General features: G+C 39.5%; 1 protein-coding gene across 2 annotated transcripts in view; it reads left to right on the top strand.

Annotated features, from left to right (window-relative positions):
* Nucleotides 1-19,101, top strand: part of arhgef10la (Rho guanine nucleotide exchange factor (GEF) 10-like a) — a 122,760-nt gene that overhangs the window by 99,712 nt on the left and 3,947 nt on the right. For both annotated transcript variants that reach the window (XM_058054589.1, XM_058054590.1), the window contains 4 exons: nt 1,858-2,072; nt 2,454-2,611; nt 5,734-5,876; nt 15,556-15,727. In XM_058054589.1, coding sequence (XP_057910572.1) covers nt 1,858-2,072; nt 2,454-2,611; nt 5,734-5,876; nt 15,556-15,727 — 688 coding nt within the window. The remainder of the gene's footprint in view (nt 1-1,857; nt 2,073-2,453; nt 2,612-5,733; nt 5,877-15,555; nt 15,728-19,101) is intronic.

The raw sequence follows: 19,101 nt of genomic DNA, 5'->3' as shown, positions 1-19,101 counted from the left end.
ATCGTGACAGGCCGCTATACGACGTCATTTGCAGCGTTTGCAGCGTTGCCTGTGCGTCCAGGTACATTGGAAACATAGTCAAGGAAGTGCCTTTATATAACGGATAAAATCCGATTTACGCATATACCGCATATAAATCCGATATATGCTTGAAACGGACATTTTCCGGTATACGCATATAACGGATTTCGCTTATTATATAACAGTTATATTATATAACAGTTACTAATTGTAAGTTTTGGACATGTGATACTGTGAACTGATTATGTGATGCATTCAATTGTAATCTGATGCATGTTCAAATGAAATTAAACCATTTTGTTTTGATAGCCATGTCGTGTTAATACAAAATCAGTAGGTTTTCAGAGGAGATCAAAGTTACTCCCTGAAAAATAGAAAATCTGGATATTACACTACCGCTCAAATGTTTGGGATCACTTGCAAATTTATTTGTTTTCCAAAGAAAAACAAATTTTCATGCATTTCACAAACATTTTTTTCCATTTCACCAACATTTTTATCCATTTCACAAACAATTAAAATGAATCAGATGATTTTTCAAAGAAGGATGTACATTTTTGCATAGAGGCCTACTATCAACAACTGTCAGTCCTCTGCATCAATCTCCTGGTATGACTGCTAATCCAAGTTCATCATTTTATAAGGCTAATAGATGATTAGAAAAGCCATCTAAAAAAAATCTAAAACTAAAACTAAAATCTCTTACCATGCTGTTAACTACTCCCTTCAGAGAGCAGCACAAACTGGGTCTAACAAGGACAGAAAAACGCTGCACAACTCTGCAAGAAGACAAATATCTGAGAGTGTGTAGTTTAAGACAAAGAGTATATCTGAGGAGTGTACAAAGTAACCTTGATTATATCTAATATCAAAGTCAATGTGACCATGTGAATCTCAAATGTTAGCATCATTTGTAAAGCCAAGATCTTGAACTAACTCCAGCGATCAATTCTTACTTGATCCGGTAGCCTCATAAAAAAACATTCATTGCTAAGCAGCACTGATCCATCTAAGAAACTTACTTTTTTGTCTTCTGTGATGAAAAGACTTTTGAGTTGTCTGATGTGCCGGGGTTGACTTTGTGAATCTATCATAAGATGTGTTTAGCATTCAACGTGAGAAGCGACTGCAAATGACAAACTTGGAATGGATAATTGATTTCATTTTATTTCCTCTTTAAACCGCTGACAGGCAAAGAATGTCCAAACAAAGACAATACTGGCCTCTGCAATTCTATCAAAAGAGTCAAATCTATCATTTCATTTAAATGAAACTCCATTTTGTCCCTGTCTTTATGTTGGCAACTGTCACATTTCTGCAAATTAATAAACATATCTTTGTTATTCAGCAATCAACTGGTTGACATTTCTGGCGGAAATTATTACAAAAAAATATACAAAAATTAAGGTCGACCTGTCTGCAAACAAAACATTTTTTTTCATTGTGCAAATTGATTTGTCTTTATTTTTATAGCACCTTTTTCATATTAAATGTCAAAGGTTTTCAAGTAAAAATTTAGTAACTGTTTTTTTTCTGGGCTGCACGGTGGTCGAGTGGTTAGCACGCAGACCTCACAGCTCGGAGACCCGAGTTCAATCCCACCCTCGGCCATCTTTGTGTGGAGTTTGCATGTTCTCCCTGTTAATTGGCGACTCCAAATTGTCCATAGGTATGAATGTGAGTGTGAATGGTTGTTTGACTATATGTGCCCTGTGATTGGCTGGCGACCCCGCCTCTCGCCCCAGCACCCCCCGCGATCTTCGTGAGGATAAGCAGCAGAAAAATGAACTAATGTTTTTTTCTGATCAACTTAACATGAGCGCCTTCTCCCCGCAGGTGGCTGGAGGTGGGGGGGCCTCCCAGGGCCAAATAGAGATCTTCTCCCTCAACAGACCTGTACCAAGGGCGGTGAAGAGCCTGCAAGTAAGCTCCGGCATCCGGTGTCTGGAATATGTGCCGGAATCTTCTTTGACTGCGGAGGCGGAGCCTGGAGATCACAAAGCCACACAAGGAAGCAGCGCCAACATCTGCGTGGGATTAGACGATGGACGGTGAGATGTCACTGCATTATGAAGAACAGGGTTCTTCAATTAAAATCAACTAAGGTCCGAACCTCATTTTGACCTCATTACATCTAACCTTTTGTGTTCGGGTCGGCACAGACCCGTTTTACATTTTTACTCACTGAGTTTTCTTACAATGTCATTGGATCATTTTGAGTGTCATCACCACATTTCCCATCACGTAAACATAATAAGTGACGTAATTACGGCAGCATGATTGTATGTTAGTATTATTATATTCCCATTCTCTTTAATTGATCATGGGTCCTTAAAGGGCCAGCACCGTTTGGTGATGGCTGATGTAGAAGAACACCCCCACATGTTATAATCTTTATGTTGTTATTGTTCAGTCTGTTCATTCTTCTTCAGGATTTTGGTCTACGGCAGCGTGGACACTGCGGCTCAGTGCCTCGTGACCCTCAGCAATCCAGAAGGTTGTCCTGTCCTGTGCCTGAAACACTCTTCTCTCTTCCTTTTTGCTGGCCTCCGCAACGGAACCATGATGGTTTATGGGAGAAAAGACAGTGGTAAGGTTCTTCCACATATCTTCTAAATTAAAGGTATACACAGTGTCACGCCCTGTGTGGGTTCCCACGTGACAGTTTGTCCGTGTTCCCTGTCTGGGTTTTAATTTCAGTTTATTTTGTATGGAACTTCCTACTTGGTGATGGTAATGGTTTATTTTCATTTGAACATGCATCAGATTACAATTGAATGCATCACATAATCAGTTCACAGTTCCAAAGGAGTAGGAAGAAGCAAAGCTTATTAAATCCTACCCCTCCATCTGGTACTTTTACAATCAGTAACTGTTACATTTGTTCACTTCCTGCTTTCTTAATAATTTTTTTTTTGATATGACCATCCAATGACATAATGGGTACCATAGTAAGTGTCAATATAGTGATATATATTATTATTATATTTGTTCACTTCCTGCTTTCAAGTTTTTTTTCTAATTTTAATATTTATCCTAATATAATTTAATTTTTTTTTTTCTAAATAAGTTCCTTACTCAATCCATTCCATAGTTTGATGCCACATACTGAAATGCTATGGCTTTTTAACGTAGTTTTAAAGTGTTTCAAATGTAGTTCTTCCCTGAGATCATATTTCTCCTCTCTTGTAGAGAAGTATTGGATGACATTTTTAGCTAATTGGTTGTTTTTAGCCTTATGCATTATTTTAGCTGTTTGGTTTTGGCTGTTTAGCTGTCTGCTTCCTGAATTGCTATTTTTACTTGCATTTGGTCCTGCTCTTTGCATCCTGGGGTTGCACCTCAAAGCAATCAAGCCCGACTGTGATGCACCCAGAATCCACTTTTGGATCCCGATCCACTTGTTGGAAATCCTTGCTCTAAATGTTTTGTCTGGAGAGACATGACTTGTAAGTATTAGTCCATAATATAAATAACTTCATAATAATAATAACACATTGTGGAACTCTGAGAATAGATGTCCATTTCAGATGTTTTGTAATATGGTCATTTGCATTCCCTTTGACTCCATGTGACAAAAGCCGTAATATTAGAGTGAATTTTTTTTAACCTGGTCTCCATGGAGACATGCATTGACTCAATAGGAACCAAAGTGCATTGTGATGTTATATTTTGAGAGAATGATGATTGATTGACTGGTGTTATTATTAGCCTTTTTCACAGTTCACAGAATGAGACCGCATTTTTTATCTGGCTTGCAGGGCTCATGTAGTACAGCATCTATTATGTTCACGTTACCTGCCACATGTGATGTGCTATTCAGTAAATCAAATTGTCGGCGTACTTGTCATTTATTGTGATTTTTCCATGTGGCTGTAGGAAAACTACCGCATTGCACAAGGCAACATGTCAGCTTCATGAAGTGTTAGTCTTTCTTCAGCAGCGCTTCTCTACCTGGATGCGCTATCAAGTCAAACAGGCTTGTGCCTCCTTCAGGCAAAAAAAAAAAAAAAAAAAAAAGGATGATTAATTACACGGAGCTGCGGCATCCTCACATGAATATTAGCAGTCGTTTTTGGTATACACAGGAAGGACAGTCGGGAGGCTCTGAGACATCTGTTGAAGACTCACAGCCGCCCTTGACTGCGTGGGACTGTCTGAAAATATGTCAGCAGCTGCAGCCAAATACTGACTTGCCGCATGAGAGTTTGAATCTGCACAGCACGCCGTCGCCGTGTTCAGTTCATCAAGCTCTTCCTCAACCCTCAGCAATTCACACACGTTATGGAAATATTTCACATTTGGTGACCATCGACTGACTGCGCTGAGGGGGTGAAGTGGCAATGAGGGGGCACTAACATGAGCCGGGTTTTTTAGAAACGACCTTTATATCACGCTAAGCAATTAACCCCCGGAAGTCAAAAAGGCATTGTAACACAATGGAAGGCAGAAATAAACAACTCAAAATGTTAATTAAATGGCGGGGTGCAGCCCACTCTCTAATTTCACTTCATTAATGCGCAGCAAAGGAAATGCTTATGTAATTTAATTTATCATGCGTCTCCATGGCAGCCGCAAAGTGGTCCTTGTGATTAATCCTCAAAAGAGAAAAGGTCTGCTTCCTTCTAACTCCAGCCAAGTGGAACAGGAGAGAAGTGGCGATGGAGATGTCGGAATGTGGATCAAGTGCAAACATAAAGATGTGATGTTGACGTAGGATGGAGTGTGACGGAAAATTAGGAGGGAAAGTCAGTTCTAAAATACATATGTATTTATAAAATACATAGGCGAGTGGTTAACGCGCAGACCTCACAGCAAGGAGACCCTAGTTCAATTCCTCTCTCTGCCATCTCTGTGTGGAGTTTGCATGTTCTCCCCGTACATGCGTGGGTTTTCTCCGGGTACTCCGGTTTCCTCCCACATTCCAAAAACATGCTAGGTTAATTGGCGACTCCAAATTGAGTGTGAATGGTTGTTTGTCTATATGTGCCCTGTGATTGGCTGGCCACCAGTCCAGGGTGTACCCCGCCTCTCGCCCAAAGACAGCTGGGATAGGCTCCAGCACCCCCGCCACCCTCATGAGGAAAAAGCGGTCAAAAATGAATGAATGAATGAAATTATCCATAGTTATGAATGGAGTGTGAATGGTTGTTTGACTATATGTGCCCTGTGATTGGCCGGCGACCAGTAAATGAATGTAAAATGTAGGGTGTAAAATGAATGAATGAAATAATTAATATACTGTATGTCCAGGTACTCTGGTTTCCTCCCACATTCCAAAAACATGCTAGGTTAATTACCGACTCCAAATTGTCCATAGGTATGAATGTGAGTGTGAGTGGTTGTTTGTCTATATGTGCCCTGTGATTGGCTGGCGACCACCTCTCGCCCGAAGACAGCTGGAATAGGCGGTATAAAATGAATGAATGAAAGTTAACAACACCAAGCTTTTAGTTGCTGCATGGAGATGTGTGCAGCATGTCAAAGTTTGACCGTGACCGAGGATGACAAGTCTGAAAGGAAGGGAACTAGATGGTGTGTTGAACTGGAAACAGACGAGGTTATCAGACGTGCAGCTGCCATCACAACACATTTTGTCTTTGGAAGTGTCAGGCTTTTTATTTTGTGTCCTCTTTGCGATTTGTTTTCTCATGTCAATAAGCAACCAAGTCCAATCTTAACCTTGTGATATATTGTACTTTATTTTGACAGATGATCTTTGGGACCCCGAGTCCTGCAGAAGTGTGAAGTTGGGTTCAGAGCCGGTGAGGACACTGTTGGTACTAGATGACTCGGTGTGGGCGAGCTGTGGGAACTCAGTCACGGTGGTTGACGTCGCCAGTCTCAGCACTCAGGTAATGGGATCATTGCAGGGCAACATCATATCACACTTTATCTTGTTACTGCAAATATCCTCATTCTTTGGCTCAGCTATTTTTTGGCCATATTCTGTGCTGCTGTGACTCAGTTTGAAGCCAAACAAAATACAATGATCATACTCAGATTAATCAATGCTGACATTAGAATCAGCTGTGTGATATTTTTTATGTCCTGATAAAAAAATATATAATTCTTGTGGATGGCAAAACATGTTACGACAAAACATGTGTGGTGGTGTCAGACGTAAAAAAAGGAAAACAAACCAAAAATAAACATCAAACCAAAATAAACATCAAAAAATCTAATACTTTTATACTACCGCTCAAAAGTTTGGAATCACTTGGAAATGGTTTTGTCCAGTCTGAGATATGGCTTTTTCTTGGCAGTCCTGCCATGAAGTCCAGCATCCTGAAGTGGTGCAGCGTTTTTCTGTCCTTGTTAGACCCAGTTTGTGCTGCTCTCTGAAGGGAGTAGTTAACAGCATGGTAAGAGATTTTAGCTTTAGTTTAGATTTTTTAGATGGCTTTTCTAATCATCTATTAGCCTTATAAAATGATGAACTTGGATTAGCAGCCATACCAGGAGATTGATGCAGAGGACTGACAGTTGTTGATAGTAGGCCTCTATGCAAAAATGTACATCCTTCTTTGAAAATCATCTGATTCATTTTAATTGTTTGTGAAATGGATAAAAATATTTGTGGAATTGAAAAATTTATTTGTGAAATGCATGAAAATTTGTTTTTCTGATTCAAAACTTTTGAGCGGTAGTGTATGTTCTTGGAATGTGGGAAGAAAACCCGGAAAAAAAACAATGCACACAATGCATACTTTTCAAATGTATCCTAATTGAAAATGAACATTTGTTTTCCCACAATAGAGCCAAATGCTGCATCTGTTGGGGCACCGTCCCACTTGCCCCATGAATTGTAGCAGCCGTCATGCTGCGTCGCCATTCTGATGTGATTTGAAAATCATCTGATTCGTTTTAATTGTTTGTGAAATGGATAAAAATGTTTGAGAAATGGAAAAAAAAAATTGTGAAATGCATAAAAATGTGTTTTTCTTTGGAAAACAAAAAAATTGCAAGTGATCCCAAACTTTTGAGTGGTAGTGTATATCCAGATTTTCTAATTTTCAGGGAGTAACTTTGATCTCCTCTGAAAACCCACTAATCTTATATTAATACGACACGGCTATCAAAACAAAATAATACTAAAAAGTGGAACATGCAAACGGGGTGTAGTTGGACTCTTTAAAATGGAAAACTACAACTACAACCTACAAAGCTAGACAAAGGAAATCTCAAGTATTTGTGCAGCAACGTCTAAAGAACGGTCAAAATGGAGACTGGTGCAATGGGTCAGTTAGGGACCTCTCCTTCAGTTCCTCCAGAGACGAGGATTTAATGAACCGAGTGTCCGTGGCTGTCTGAACCGCTCTTAATCTTCCGCAGAGCTTTAAGGGTCAGGACTGGTTACATCTTTGCTAACCTCATCTACACCTCACCTAAGTGGCCTCGGAAAGGGCTGATTTCACATGCACTGCAGTGCGTATCGAAGCGGAACTCTCCACATGCGGTTCGAAAATGTGACTTGGCAAGCCGCATGTGGGTATTAGCTTTATGTCATCCAATACTTCTCCTTAAGAGAGGAGAAATATGATCTCAAGTAAGAACTACATTTGAAATACTTATATGCTAGGACTACGTTAAAAAGCCATAGCATTTCAGTATGTGGAATCAAACTATGGAATGGATTGAGTAAGGAACTCAAACAATGCACAACGATGAGCCAATTCAAGAAACAAAACAAGCAGTTGATGTTTGCTAAATACAAGAATGAAGAGTCTTGAACCAGTCATGATGTGCTATATATATCACTATATTGACACTTACTATGGTACCCATTATGTCATTGGATGCTCATATCACCTCAATGACAAAATTAAAATTAAAATTAAAATTAAAATTAAAATTAAAATTAAAATTAAAATTAAAATTAAAATTAAAATTAAAATTAAAATTAAAATTAAAATTAAAATTAAAATTAAAATTAAAATTAAAATTAAAATTAAAATTAAAATTAAAATTAAAATTAAAATTAAAATTAAAATTAAAATTAAAATTAATTAAAAAAACTGGTATGGTCATATCACCTCATACTACGTGACAAAAAAAACAAAAAACTTAAACTATATTATGAAAGCAGGAAGTGAACAAATGTAACAGTTACTGATTGTAAAAGTACCAGATGGAGGGGTAGGATTTAAAAAGCTTTGCTTCTTCCTACTCCTTTTGGACATGTGGAACTGTGAACTGATTATGTGATGCATTCAATTGTAATCTGATGCATGTTCACATGAAATTAAACCATTACCATTACCATATTGACAGTTACTATGGTACCCATTATGTCATTGTATGGTCATATCACCTTTTACTTTGGTACGTGACAAAAAATAAGAAAATTAAAAAAAATAAAAATTAAAAAAATAAATAAATTGCAAAAAAATAAAAACTTTAACCATATTAGGAAAGCAGGAAGTGAACAAATGTACCAGTTACTGATTGTAAAAGTACCAAATGGAGGGATAGGATTTAATAAGCTTTGCTTCTTCCTACTCCTTTTGGACATGTGGAACTGTGAACTGATTATGTGATGCATTCAATTGCAATCTGATGCATGTTCAAATGAAATAAAACCATTACCATTACCGTTTATTCCACCAATATGGACGCATGCATGGACATACATTTGCCCGGATGCTCCTTGTCTTATTTGACGCCGCTTATCCCCTAAGACTTCGATGATCTTCAACGCTGTGCGCTCGGCTTTGTGCTGTTGGAATACATGCACACTGCCCCCGAGTCGCAATACAATAAAGTGTATTGCTGACAAAGCTGAGCGGTGAGTGAGGATTGTGAAGCATGAATAAATCATCAGCCATATAAGATGCAGATACCCTGTCATAAGCTCCAAGTAGCCTCAGGATGAATTTGGAAGTTATGTGGATTATATGTCCTCCACTTGCAATGTAGTCACATGCAAGGTGATAGCACAGTTTAGTTGGCTGAAATCTTAAAAAAAAAAAAAGGTTGGGTTTAATGTGTTTTCAGTTAAGCCATTTAAATTACACACTCCTGTGACGGCTTTTGAATGCCCCGATCGCTGCAGTCGCTGTAGAAATCTTTGAAAATGCTAACAAAGCAGAACGTCCCGTGGATGTTCCGAGTTTGATCAATACTGACTGGCAGACCTTGTTCCTTCCTCTTTCCATTACTTCACCCACTCGGGCCCCCCTCACTTGACTCTGAGCCTAGCGGAGGACAGCCTGTCACCTGTTGTGACCGAGGACTAATGAGCTGTTCAGACCTGTCGTAGCGTCTGCGGCTTGGAGTGTTAAGGCGAGCTGTTGTTGATGTCGAGGAGTGTGACGCATCGCTGCCTTCAACCTTCACTGACCACTTCAAGGCTGTGGACTGGTGGTGCATGGATGCGCCTTGGTGGGGTTACTTACATATTGGACACGCTATACGTCTATTTGTACCTGTATGACCAGGAATGACATTTCTGTGGAGTGACACTGCTGTCAATCACTATCACAATTAATTATCAAGACACTGAGTAGTTAAGACAAGTTGAAAAATTGCGTTGTTGAACTTAAGGGTGTTAGAATCCAAGCTTCAAAATGTAAACAAGAATAAATGGGAGTAAGACCAAACAAATCTGGAGACAACCGTTAAACTGCAATAGGCTGCTCATCAAACGTTTAAAACCATGAATTTTCCAAAAAGGACTTGCTAATGGGTTAGTGCGCAGACCTCACAGCTAGGAGACCCGAGTTCAATCCCACCCTCGGACATCTCTGTGTGGAGTTTGCATGTTCTCCCCGTGCATGCGTGGGTTTTCTCCGGGTATTCCGGTTTTCCTCCCACATTCCAAAAACATTCATTCATTCATTTTCTGCCGCTTTTTTCTCACGAGGGTCGCACAGGGTGCTGGAGCCTATCCCAGCTGTCTTCTACACCCTGGACTGGTCGCCAGCCAATCACAGGGCACATATAGACAAACAACCATTCACACTCACATTCATACCTATGGACAATTTGGAGTCGCTAACTAACCTAGCATGTTTTTGGAATGTGGGAGGAAAACGGAGTACCCGGAGAAAACCCACGGGAAGAACATGCAAACTCTACACAGAGATGGCCGTGGGTGGAATTGAACCCTGGTCTCGTAGCTGTGAGGTCTGCGTGCTAACCACTCGACCGCCGTGCAGCCCCATATCCCAAAAAAACATGCTAGGTTAATTGGCAACTCCAAATTTTCCATAAGTATGAATGTGAGTGTGAATGGTTGTTTGTCTATATGTGCCCTGTGATTGGCTGGCCACCAGTCCAGGGTGTACCCCGTCTTTTGCCTGAAGACTGCTGGGATAGGCTCCAGCACCCCTTGCGACCCTTGTGAGGATAAGCGGTAGAAAATGAATGAATGACTCGGTAATGAGTAGCTGCGCCATTCTTGTTAATCATCTCAAAAATTGGTTTGCAAATGTTCGATGCCAGAATTTCCATGAGGCTAACGGGTACGTTGCTCCATGTGATAAAGATGGCTTCACGCAGGGCATCCATGTCTGGAACTGATGTCCATTTTTTTATAAACCACCCTTGCCATCCATCCCCAAATGTTCTCAACTGGATTTAGATCAGAGGACCAGGCAGGATGGTCGAAAGGAATGACGTAATTCCTCTGGCAGAAGTACTTGTCATGCGGGCATTGTGAACTGCTGCGTTGTCCTGTTGAAAAAAAGCCAGTCATTACCACACAGACGAGGGCCTTCAGTCATAAGGGATGCCTCCTGCAAAATCTCCACACAGCCAGTTGCCGTTTGATGTCCCTGCACAACCTGAAGCTCCATTGTTCCACGGAAGGAAAAAGCAACCCGGATTGCAAAGGCTCCACTCTGATGTCTGGAAAACATCTCAGGTGGGATCTCCTTGTCAAGCCAGTAACAATGAAAGCCATCAGGACCGGATTCTCATCAGAGAATAAAACTTTCTTCGTGTTTGTGCAAATTCCAAATGCGCAATTATGTGGCGTTGAAGAAGAAAAGGCTTTTCAACACATTTTTTGTTCGGAAAACCATTTTCTCGTAGTGCCTCTGATGGTTATTGGACTGATGGCATCTGATGGTTATCGGACTGCACTGGATGGCACCGACGACAACAGCAAATTGTTTTGGTCTACCTTTTCGTTAATTTAAAACAACTCTCTTATTTCAGCAGCAATGGCACACTGTGCTAGGCCTTGCTTATGCATCTTGGTTGTTTGCAATTAGGGCTGTGACGACGTGTCGACGTCATCGATGACATCGACACAAAAAATACGTCGACACAAGAACTGCATGTCGATGCGCCTTCATCAACCGTTCATTTCAGTGAACAGGATCATTCCGCTTCATTCGGTAAAAATAGCCGTTCATTTCGGTCAATTGGTGAGCTCCTCCTGTGCATAGACCCGGTCAGTCGTGTTGAGTCAGTCCGTTCACTCATGTTCACGTTTGTTCCGACTCAACAACTCACCAACTAGTGCTATGTCGATCATAAACAAAACAACCGACGGACTGAACTGGTATTTTATGTGCGGTTCATTCGTTGGCAAAAAAGAACTTGTTCTTTTGACCCGTTCGTTCACGAACGCCACATCACTACTCAGAATCAAAACATGCCGGCGGCCGCAGCAAGAAGTTTCAGTGAGTCCGGCCAGAAGAAAAGATCGCGTAACAGAGTATCCAAAGTATGGGAATACTTTATGCTAAAATGGTCTCAAACACGCGGCCCGTGGGCCAAATGTGGCCCGCAGGACACTAGTTTGAGGCAAGTTTGATATGGATGCTGTATGGTATCATGTACCCAGAAAAAAATAATACGTTTGATTAATGTTCATGTTAAAGGTTAAATAACTGTTAATAGTTATCCTCCCTATCCGTGTGGAAGTGGTAAGTTTTTGGCACATTTAAGTTTAAAGGAAATAACTTGAAGGCTACCGTTTAGGTCGCTAGCTCTCTAGTTTGTGAGTTAGCATGTGTCTCAAGACCCTGCAGTTGCGTATGTTGTAAATAAAAAGAGTATAAATGTGACTATAGTCGTGTTTTGTCATGTCTACAGGGCTCTAATAATGCTTTGTTCATTTTAATCTGAAAAAAAATTATTTGTCTACCCACCAACTATATGTGGTTTCTTAAGTTTTTATTATTTGCCGTTGTATTATTATTATTATTATTATATTTATTTATTACTGATTGATTTTCTTTATTCTTGATTTGTTTATTTATTTTTCATCTTATTTTGTGTAGAAAAATCAAAATTAAGATATTTGAGAACAGTTAAATGTTTTATCAGAGGTTTTCTTGTAGAAAATTGGAACCAAAGCGAAGTTTTTTTGTTTTTAATAAATGCGTTTTTTTGGGGTTTTTTTTTGAAAACCTGATGCGGCCCAGTCTCACCCACACCTGAGCTCCAGTGGCCCCCAAGTAAATTGAGTTTGAGACCCCTGTTCGAGATTAATCGATTACAGAAATAATTGTTTAACCCAGCCCTATTTGCAATAAATTGCTTACTGAAATGTTTTTTTTTTTGTCATTCTGATTTCTTCTATTTGCATTTTGAAGCTCTACGTACTGCAAAATATAAATTCTTGCACATTTTCAACTGGTTTTTGGCCTTGTGTCCCAGCATTGTTATTTGGTATAATACCTTTTGTCAAAGAAACTTTTACATGTGAGAATCTTTCCTTTGCTAACTTGCCGGGTCATTGAAGTGTTGTATCCTAGAGTTATGAAATACGTCATTATCGTGTGCGTCAGGGTTTCTGATGCTGACTCTTGAGCCGCCGCCCACTGCCGAGGAGCCAATTAGAAGAGAAAACACATCAAAGGCCGCCTTTCAAACAAAAGAAAGGACCCGCCGGCAAGGGCGCACAAACAGGTGCTAATCCCTGTCGACCAGGGTTGGGGGGTGGGGGTGTTTATTCTCATCTTTGCTCACTCGCATTTACCCTTAATTGCGGCACCTTCATGCGACCAGTGCTGACAACGATACGAGCGCCAAGATGATGCTCAAAGCGGGTCTTGTCATGCCTCGGACCGCAAGGGCTGCTTGTGTTGCCTCGATAAGGCTAATTGCGTTTGTTTTCGAGCTGCTCATTATGCCCCAGTGCTTGCAACTCCGTGGTTGCGTTTTGTGCTTGAAGAAATCGAAGGCGGGTGGGTGATGCGAAACACGTCACATGTGACAGACGCTTGCTAAACCGCTGAATGAGGAGACAAACTTGGGTTGTATCCATCGATCGTGTTGGCATCACATGGTCTTAGATGTTTGCCCGTTCCCTTGATTGCACGGTAATGGGGTCAATCCAGGTTCCATAACTGTCAGCACTCTGGTGATATTTATGGTAGTCTTTATGCATTATTACATTATCGATATTATATACTTAATTTGGCTACATGCTATTTATGATGAGTAGAAGTAATGTGCATTCTATTGACATTTAGTTCAGTGTATTGCTCATATTGTACTGTAGCTCTTCTATGTATCTTTAAAGCAGGGGTCTCAAACTCAATTTACTTGGGGGGCCACTGGAGCTCGGGTCTGGGTGAGACTGGGCCGCATCAGGTTTTCCAAAAAAAAACAAAAAAAAACGCATTTATTAAAAACAAAAAAAATTAAAAAACTTTGCTTTGGTTCCAATTTTCTACAAGAAAAGATTGTAAACAAATCAAGAATAAAGAAAATCAATCAATCAGTAATAAATAAATAAATATAATAATAATAATAAAACAGCAAATCATAAAAATTTAAGAAACCACATATAGTTAGTGGGTAGACAAATTATTTTTTTCAGATTAAAATGAACAAAGCATTATTAGAGCCCTGTAGACATGACAAAACACGACTATAGTCACATTTATACTCTTTTTATTTACAACATATTGCGCAACTGCAGGGTCTTGAGACACATGCTAACTCGCAAACTAGAGAGCTAGCGACCTAAACGGTAGCCTTCAAGTTATTTCCTTTAAACTTAAATAGCCAAAAACTTACCACTTCCACACGGATAGGGAGGATAACTATTAACAGTTATTTAACCTTTAACATGAACATTAATCAAACGTAATAATTTTTTCTGGGTACATGATACCATACAGCATCCATATCAAACTTGTGTGGGCCGCACTAACATTAAACTTTCATATCAAGGCAGGGGCCTCAAGCTAGTGTCCTGTGGGCCACATTTGGCCCGCGGGCCGCATGCTTAAGACCCCTCCTTTAAAGGGATTATCGTGTAAAATGATGCCAAAGTTTCAGATAATGAGATTTGCGCATTTGGTAATGAGCCCTGTTTGGGATGGCTCTGAAATGTGGGTGTCAAGAGAGTATTTTCTAACTTCTAACTTCCTTATATGGCCGTTCTCGGACAGAAGCTGTAGGCTTGCACTCCCCCAGCTCTGCTGCACTGTTTCACTGCTCTGATTTCACCGTGCTCGAACAGAGCAGTGGCTTTCAGGATAGATTTGTTCAGGTTTGAAGGACAGCAAACTTGCCAAAAGAGGCGAGCAGAAGTGTTTGGAGAAGGTGAGGAGAAAAATAAGCTGGACAATCCGCCAAACTGTTGCTGACGTTCGATGCCTTTCCAATGTTACTTGGTCATGTTGAAGAGTCAGAAGCGCAAGCTGTAAGTAACAGTTTATCATGTGTCCTCACTGCGTTTATTTTGTGTAATTAAGCTATTGTCTCTGAAGCATTATTACGTCTTATCTTAATGCATGCAAATTACAAGCTCACCATTACTAGCTCATAGCCTTTTTTACCGCAATCAGTGTGTCTACACAAGTATTTTTAAACACAGGTAATGGACCTACGTTACCACTCATACATGATTAATACACAGTAAGTCAGGAGTCTCCAACCAGGACCTTGTGAACTACCAGTAGCTCCTAAACCAAAGGGTTTATTCATTTATTATGAACATCTATGCAGACAAATTTAGAATGTTTCGGCAGTCGTCCGGAAGTTCTTGGGAGTGGGACCAATCACAGTGGAGAGGACAAAAACCAAAGGGTTTACTCATTTATTACCAACATCTAAACGGACAAATTTAGAACGTGGGTTTCGGCAGTCGTCCGGAAGTTCTTGGGAGTGGGACCAATCACAATGGACAGGGCACGCCTGGACGAAAACAAGAAATCGAACACTTGGGGGAAATCCAAGGAAATACAGCTGGGATATGTGCACAAGATCTTGCACTTTCTAGATCTGGAAGATCTAGAAAGCTTTCTCTGTAAATTATTGTATTTAGCTGCTCTGTTTAGGAGTCCACAACTCAAAATTATATAATAGGTTCCCTTTAAATTTAATTTCCTGTTCTATGGCTATTATCATATATTTGCTTTTTTTGCAATATAGACAAACAACCATTCACACTCACATTCATACCTATGGACTATTTGGAGTCGCCAATTCCAACTATTATACAGTAATATGAATATATTATCTTTGGCAGATGCAGTGTTTGCATGCAGATCATTAGATTGTGTACATAATGTGCGTCTATCTTTATCAGTTGTGTTATCTTTAGCAATATTTGTGTTGCAGGCATTCGAGGTCCACCCTGACCCGATGGTGAGCGTCACACACGTGGCGTGTGCTGGCGGAGGCGTTTGGATGGCGTTCTCTGAGGGCTCTTCCATTCGTCTCTTTCACACCGAGACATTGGAGCTACTGCAAGAGATAAACATCTCTACGCGCTCCACGATGCTGAACATGGGTAACTCACACACACACACACACACACACTTAACACTTCTAGTGCTCTTCGGTGTGTTCCGGTGGCTCCTCGTATGTGTATTAAGTGGAGCATCAGGTAGTACACTGATGACTCTCACAATGGTATTCTCATCTCGTTGAAGTTGCCCCCGCTGTTCCTGCACTTGGGGGACTGACATGAATAAGTTAGCATCCGAGACATGGTAGAGCCACGAGGTGAAAGCTTGGGATTAATATGAATGAAAGAGTCACCTGGGAGACATGCAATGGCAGCCTTAAAAAAAAAAAAAAAAAAAAATGGCATCCTTAGGGCTTGAATGGATCACCTGAGCGGGAGCAGACTCCTCCGGCCTCTCCTGCGCTGCCTCGCCTCGCCTCGCTCTTATTTTTTCCAAACACGCACCTCCTTTTGAGTTAATGTGTTGCTCTCTCTGTTTGTCCTACTTTCTGGCTGGCTCGTTTCATCTCTTCCACTCTGCTGTAAATCCGCTCAGCGCCCCACCCTCGCTCCCCCGCTGCAGTCCGTTTAAGATGCCACACATAACCTGCCGTGCGCCTCCTCTCGTCGTCACCATGAAATATTTATCACCAAGTTTCCCTCTATTGTGGGAAGAAGTAGTGTAAAAAAAAAAGTTAGCTAATGGTAACTGCATCTATACTATGCATTTAGGATCATCTAAGGAAGGAAGCACACACACCATTTACAAATTTTGCACAAGAAACCTGTGCAACGACATATAGTCGATCGGCCATCGATTAGTCCCGATCGGCCTATGCTGATAAATGCCTTTGAAAGACAATCACAAAAATAATACCGCCATGCGGCAGCGACAAGCACAAACATGACATGAACATGTGCGGTGTCACCAAGCGTTGCCCACCCGTATTGAGCCGACAAGGGACCCATCAAGCTATGATGTTAGCTCGGAGCTTGGTTTTGATCCATGCAAAAGTGGATATGACGTTCATGGTTGTATGTTCGAAACTTTTTCAAGTGTCACTGAACAATTTTGCTCTCTTGTTGTCATTATAGTAATTATATATTGTCCTCAAAACAGTATGTTTAATTATTATAACCACATATGATGGTGATAATATCACAGGGGTCTCCTAGCTAACGCTCACAAAGTGTCAAAGAATACTGTATATGCTTCAACATCTAGCGGCTTCTTATAATAATTCAGACTGTATGCTTTTTATATAATGACAAATAAGTGCAAAATAGCATAAACACGATGGCCTGAGTAGAGATCATCTTGGTATTAAATTAGAGTACAATTTCAATATCACCAGTCATAAATGAAATGGAAATAGTTGATGTTTTTCTGTTAATTTGGTTATTTTGAATTATCTTGAATTTAATTTTTTTATATTAATTTTCGATTAATATAACAATGAATAAATAAAATAAATAAATAATATATAATAATAATTATAAATAAATACAATGTAAAAATGTAAAAATTTTAAATTTTTAAATTTTTAAATTTTTAAATTTTTAAATTTTTAAATTTTTAAATTTTTAAATTTTTAAATTTTTAAATTTTTAAATTTTTACATTTTTAAATTTTTAAATTTTTAAATTTTTTAAATTGTTAATTTTTAAAAAAAATTAAATTTAAATTAAATTTTTAAATTTTAATTTGCTTTAAATTCAGGTTTGTGTCAAATACTACAAAAATAATTTCACAAAAATACATTAATTAAAAATAATTAATACAAAAAAAACAATTAAAAAACTAAAAAAAAAATAAAAAATTTCAAAACTAAAAAAAACTTAAGGCAGAAATTAAGTTTTTTATAATGACCTATTTGCCAGTGGCCCTTGGAATTTTCTAACGGCGGCCTTAGCCAATTGCACTATAATAAATAAATTAAAAAATGTACAAAATGTACAGTTAAGACAGATCTCTGCAGATACCGCAGAGACTTATATCATAGAGCATCGTGAGTGGACAAAAAAGTCAGTCTTAAATTCAATCTGTTGATAGGAAAAGAGGCCAAGATCAGTGTATTAATTCCATAACACCTTCATGTTTCGCTGTGTGTTTTATTTTAGTTTTATTCAGGTATTCCCTCTTTATGATGACCACACTTCCAGCCTCTAATAGATTGAATCACTTTTCATTATGAGAGAATTGTTTGGAAATTCGAACAAAACCTGGAAGTCAAGTAGAATCACAATACAAATTGTTTAATGGTAATACTTTGCTTTAATGGCAACATTCATATTTGGGGGTCTGTCAGCACGGAACATGGTGACTTGGCAAACACCACCTTCTGTTTTCAACCTTCAACTGGGGTGGGGGTATAAACAGGGCAGACCCTACTGCCGTGCAGCATGAGAATAAAGGGCAACCCGGGGGTCATTTTCTCACCCAGCACCGGTGCTTCACCTTGAAATATTCATCAAATACGATTGGGGGTGGCGTCTGCAGCCTGGAGGCTTGCCCCCCGGGTGGGAGTCACAGCAAAGAAAGTCTTGCTGGGCTCATGTATTTGGGGTCCATACAAGGCAGACTGATCTTTGACTTAGTTTGGATTTGTGGAGCTCAAAAGAGAAAAGAGAACGGTATCAACTTGCTGCCAGCTCAGACACAGCTCGGTGTTATGGGGAGACACTGGATTGGCAAGTGGATATAGAATTTAATTGGGAAATGTTTTTCAGCATTAATACACACAGTCCTGTGAAGTTTGTAACTGTCTGAATTATTTAATCAGAACTGGAGGCTTGCGTTGTAAAGTTTATTTTTTTTTGCAACAGCTACACTCATTGCAGAGCAGCAGTGCGTGACGGCTGTTTTCATGATCGAAAATGCACACAAGTGATGGCTGCCGTTAACCAAAGATCCTCTATTGAACAGGAGCTCTCTGTTGTCTGGTCTACACTTTTTGTTTATATCAATCAGCCTGGATTTTCTCTTCTGAGTGTGTTCCAATATAATTTTCGTGAGCAAATTCATGTCTTCCTCAATATCCCTGACTGTAACTTCCACAACAAAGACTTGGAAAGCTTTTGTGACATATTACAGCAAATCACTCAAATATTCCAAACTAATATTTTGGTTATTTTTATATTCTGCTATACTGTAATTCCCTGTTTATTGTGGTTAATTGATTCCAGACCTGACTGCGATGAGTGAATTTCTACAAAGTAGGATTTCTTATTTCTAAATGGAATATTTTTCTAGTTATGGCTTCTTCTAAATATGGCTTTTAACGTTAATAGAGCCCTGTAGACATGAAATAACACCCATACAATCACCGTTATATTTGTACTATATTGTAATGTAGGAGATAACACGCTTGTGTGTGTTGCAGTAAATGTGTTCAGGGGCATAAGAGCAGAATGGATGGCGGACAGGAAGTGACGTT

This window comes from Doryrhamphus excisus, chromosome 18 (genome assembly GCF_030265055.1).
Source record: "Doryrhamphus excisus isolate RoL2022-K1 chromosome 18, RoL_Dexc_1.0, whole genome shotgun sequence".
NCBI classification, from domain to species: Eukaryota; Metazoa; Chordata; class Actinopteri; order Syngnathiformes; family Syngnathidae; genus Doryrhamphus; species Doryrhamphus excisus.
Note: the sequence above shows the minus strand (reverse complement) of the source record. Positions and strands in the feature narration are given on the sequence as shown.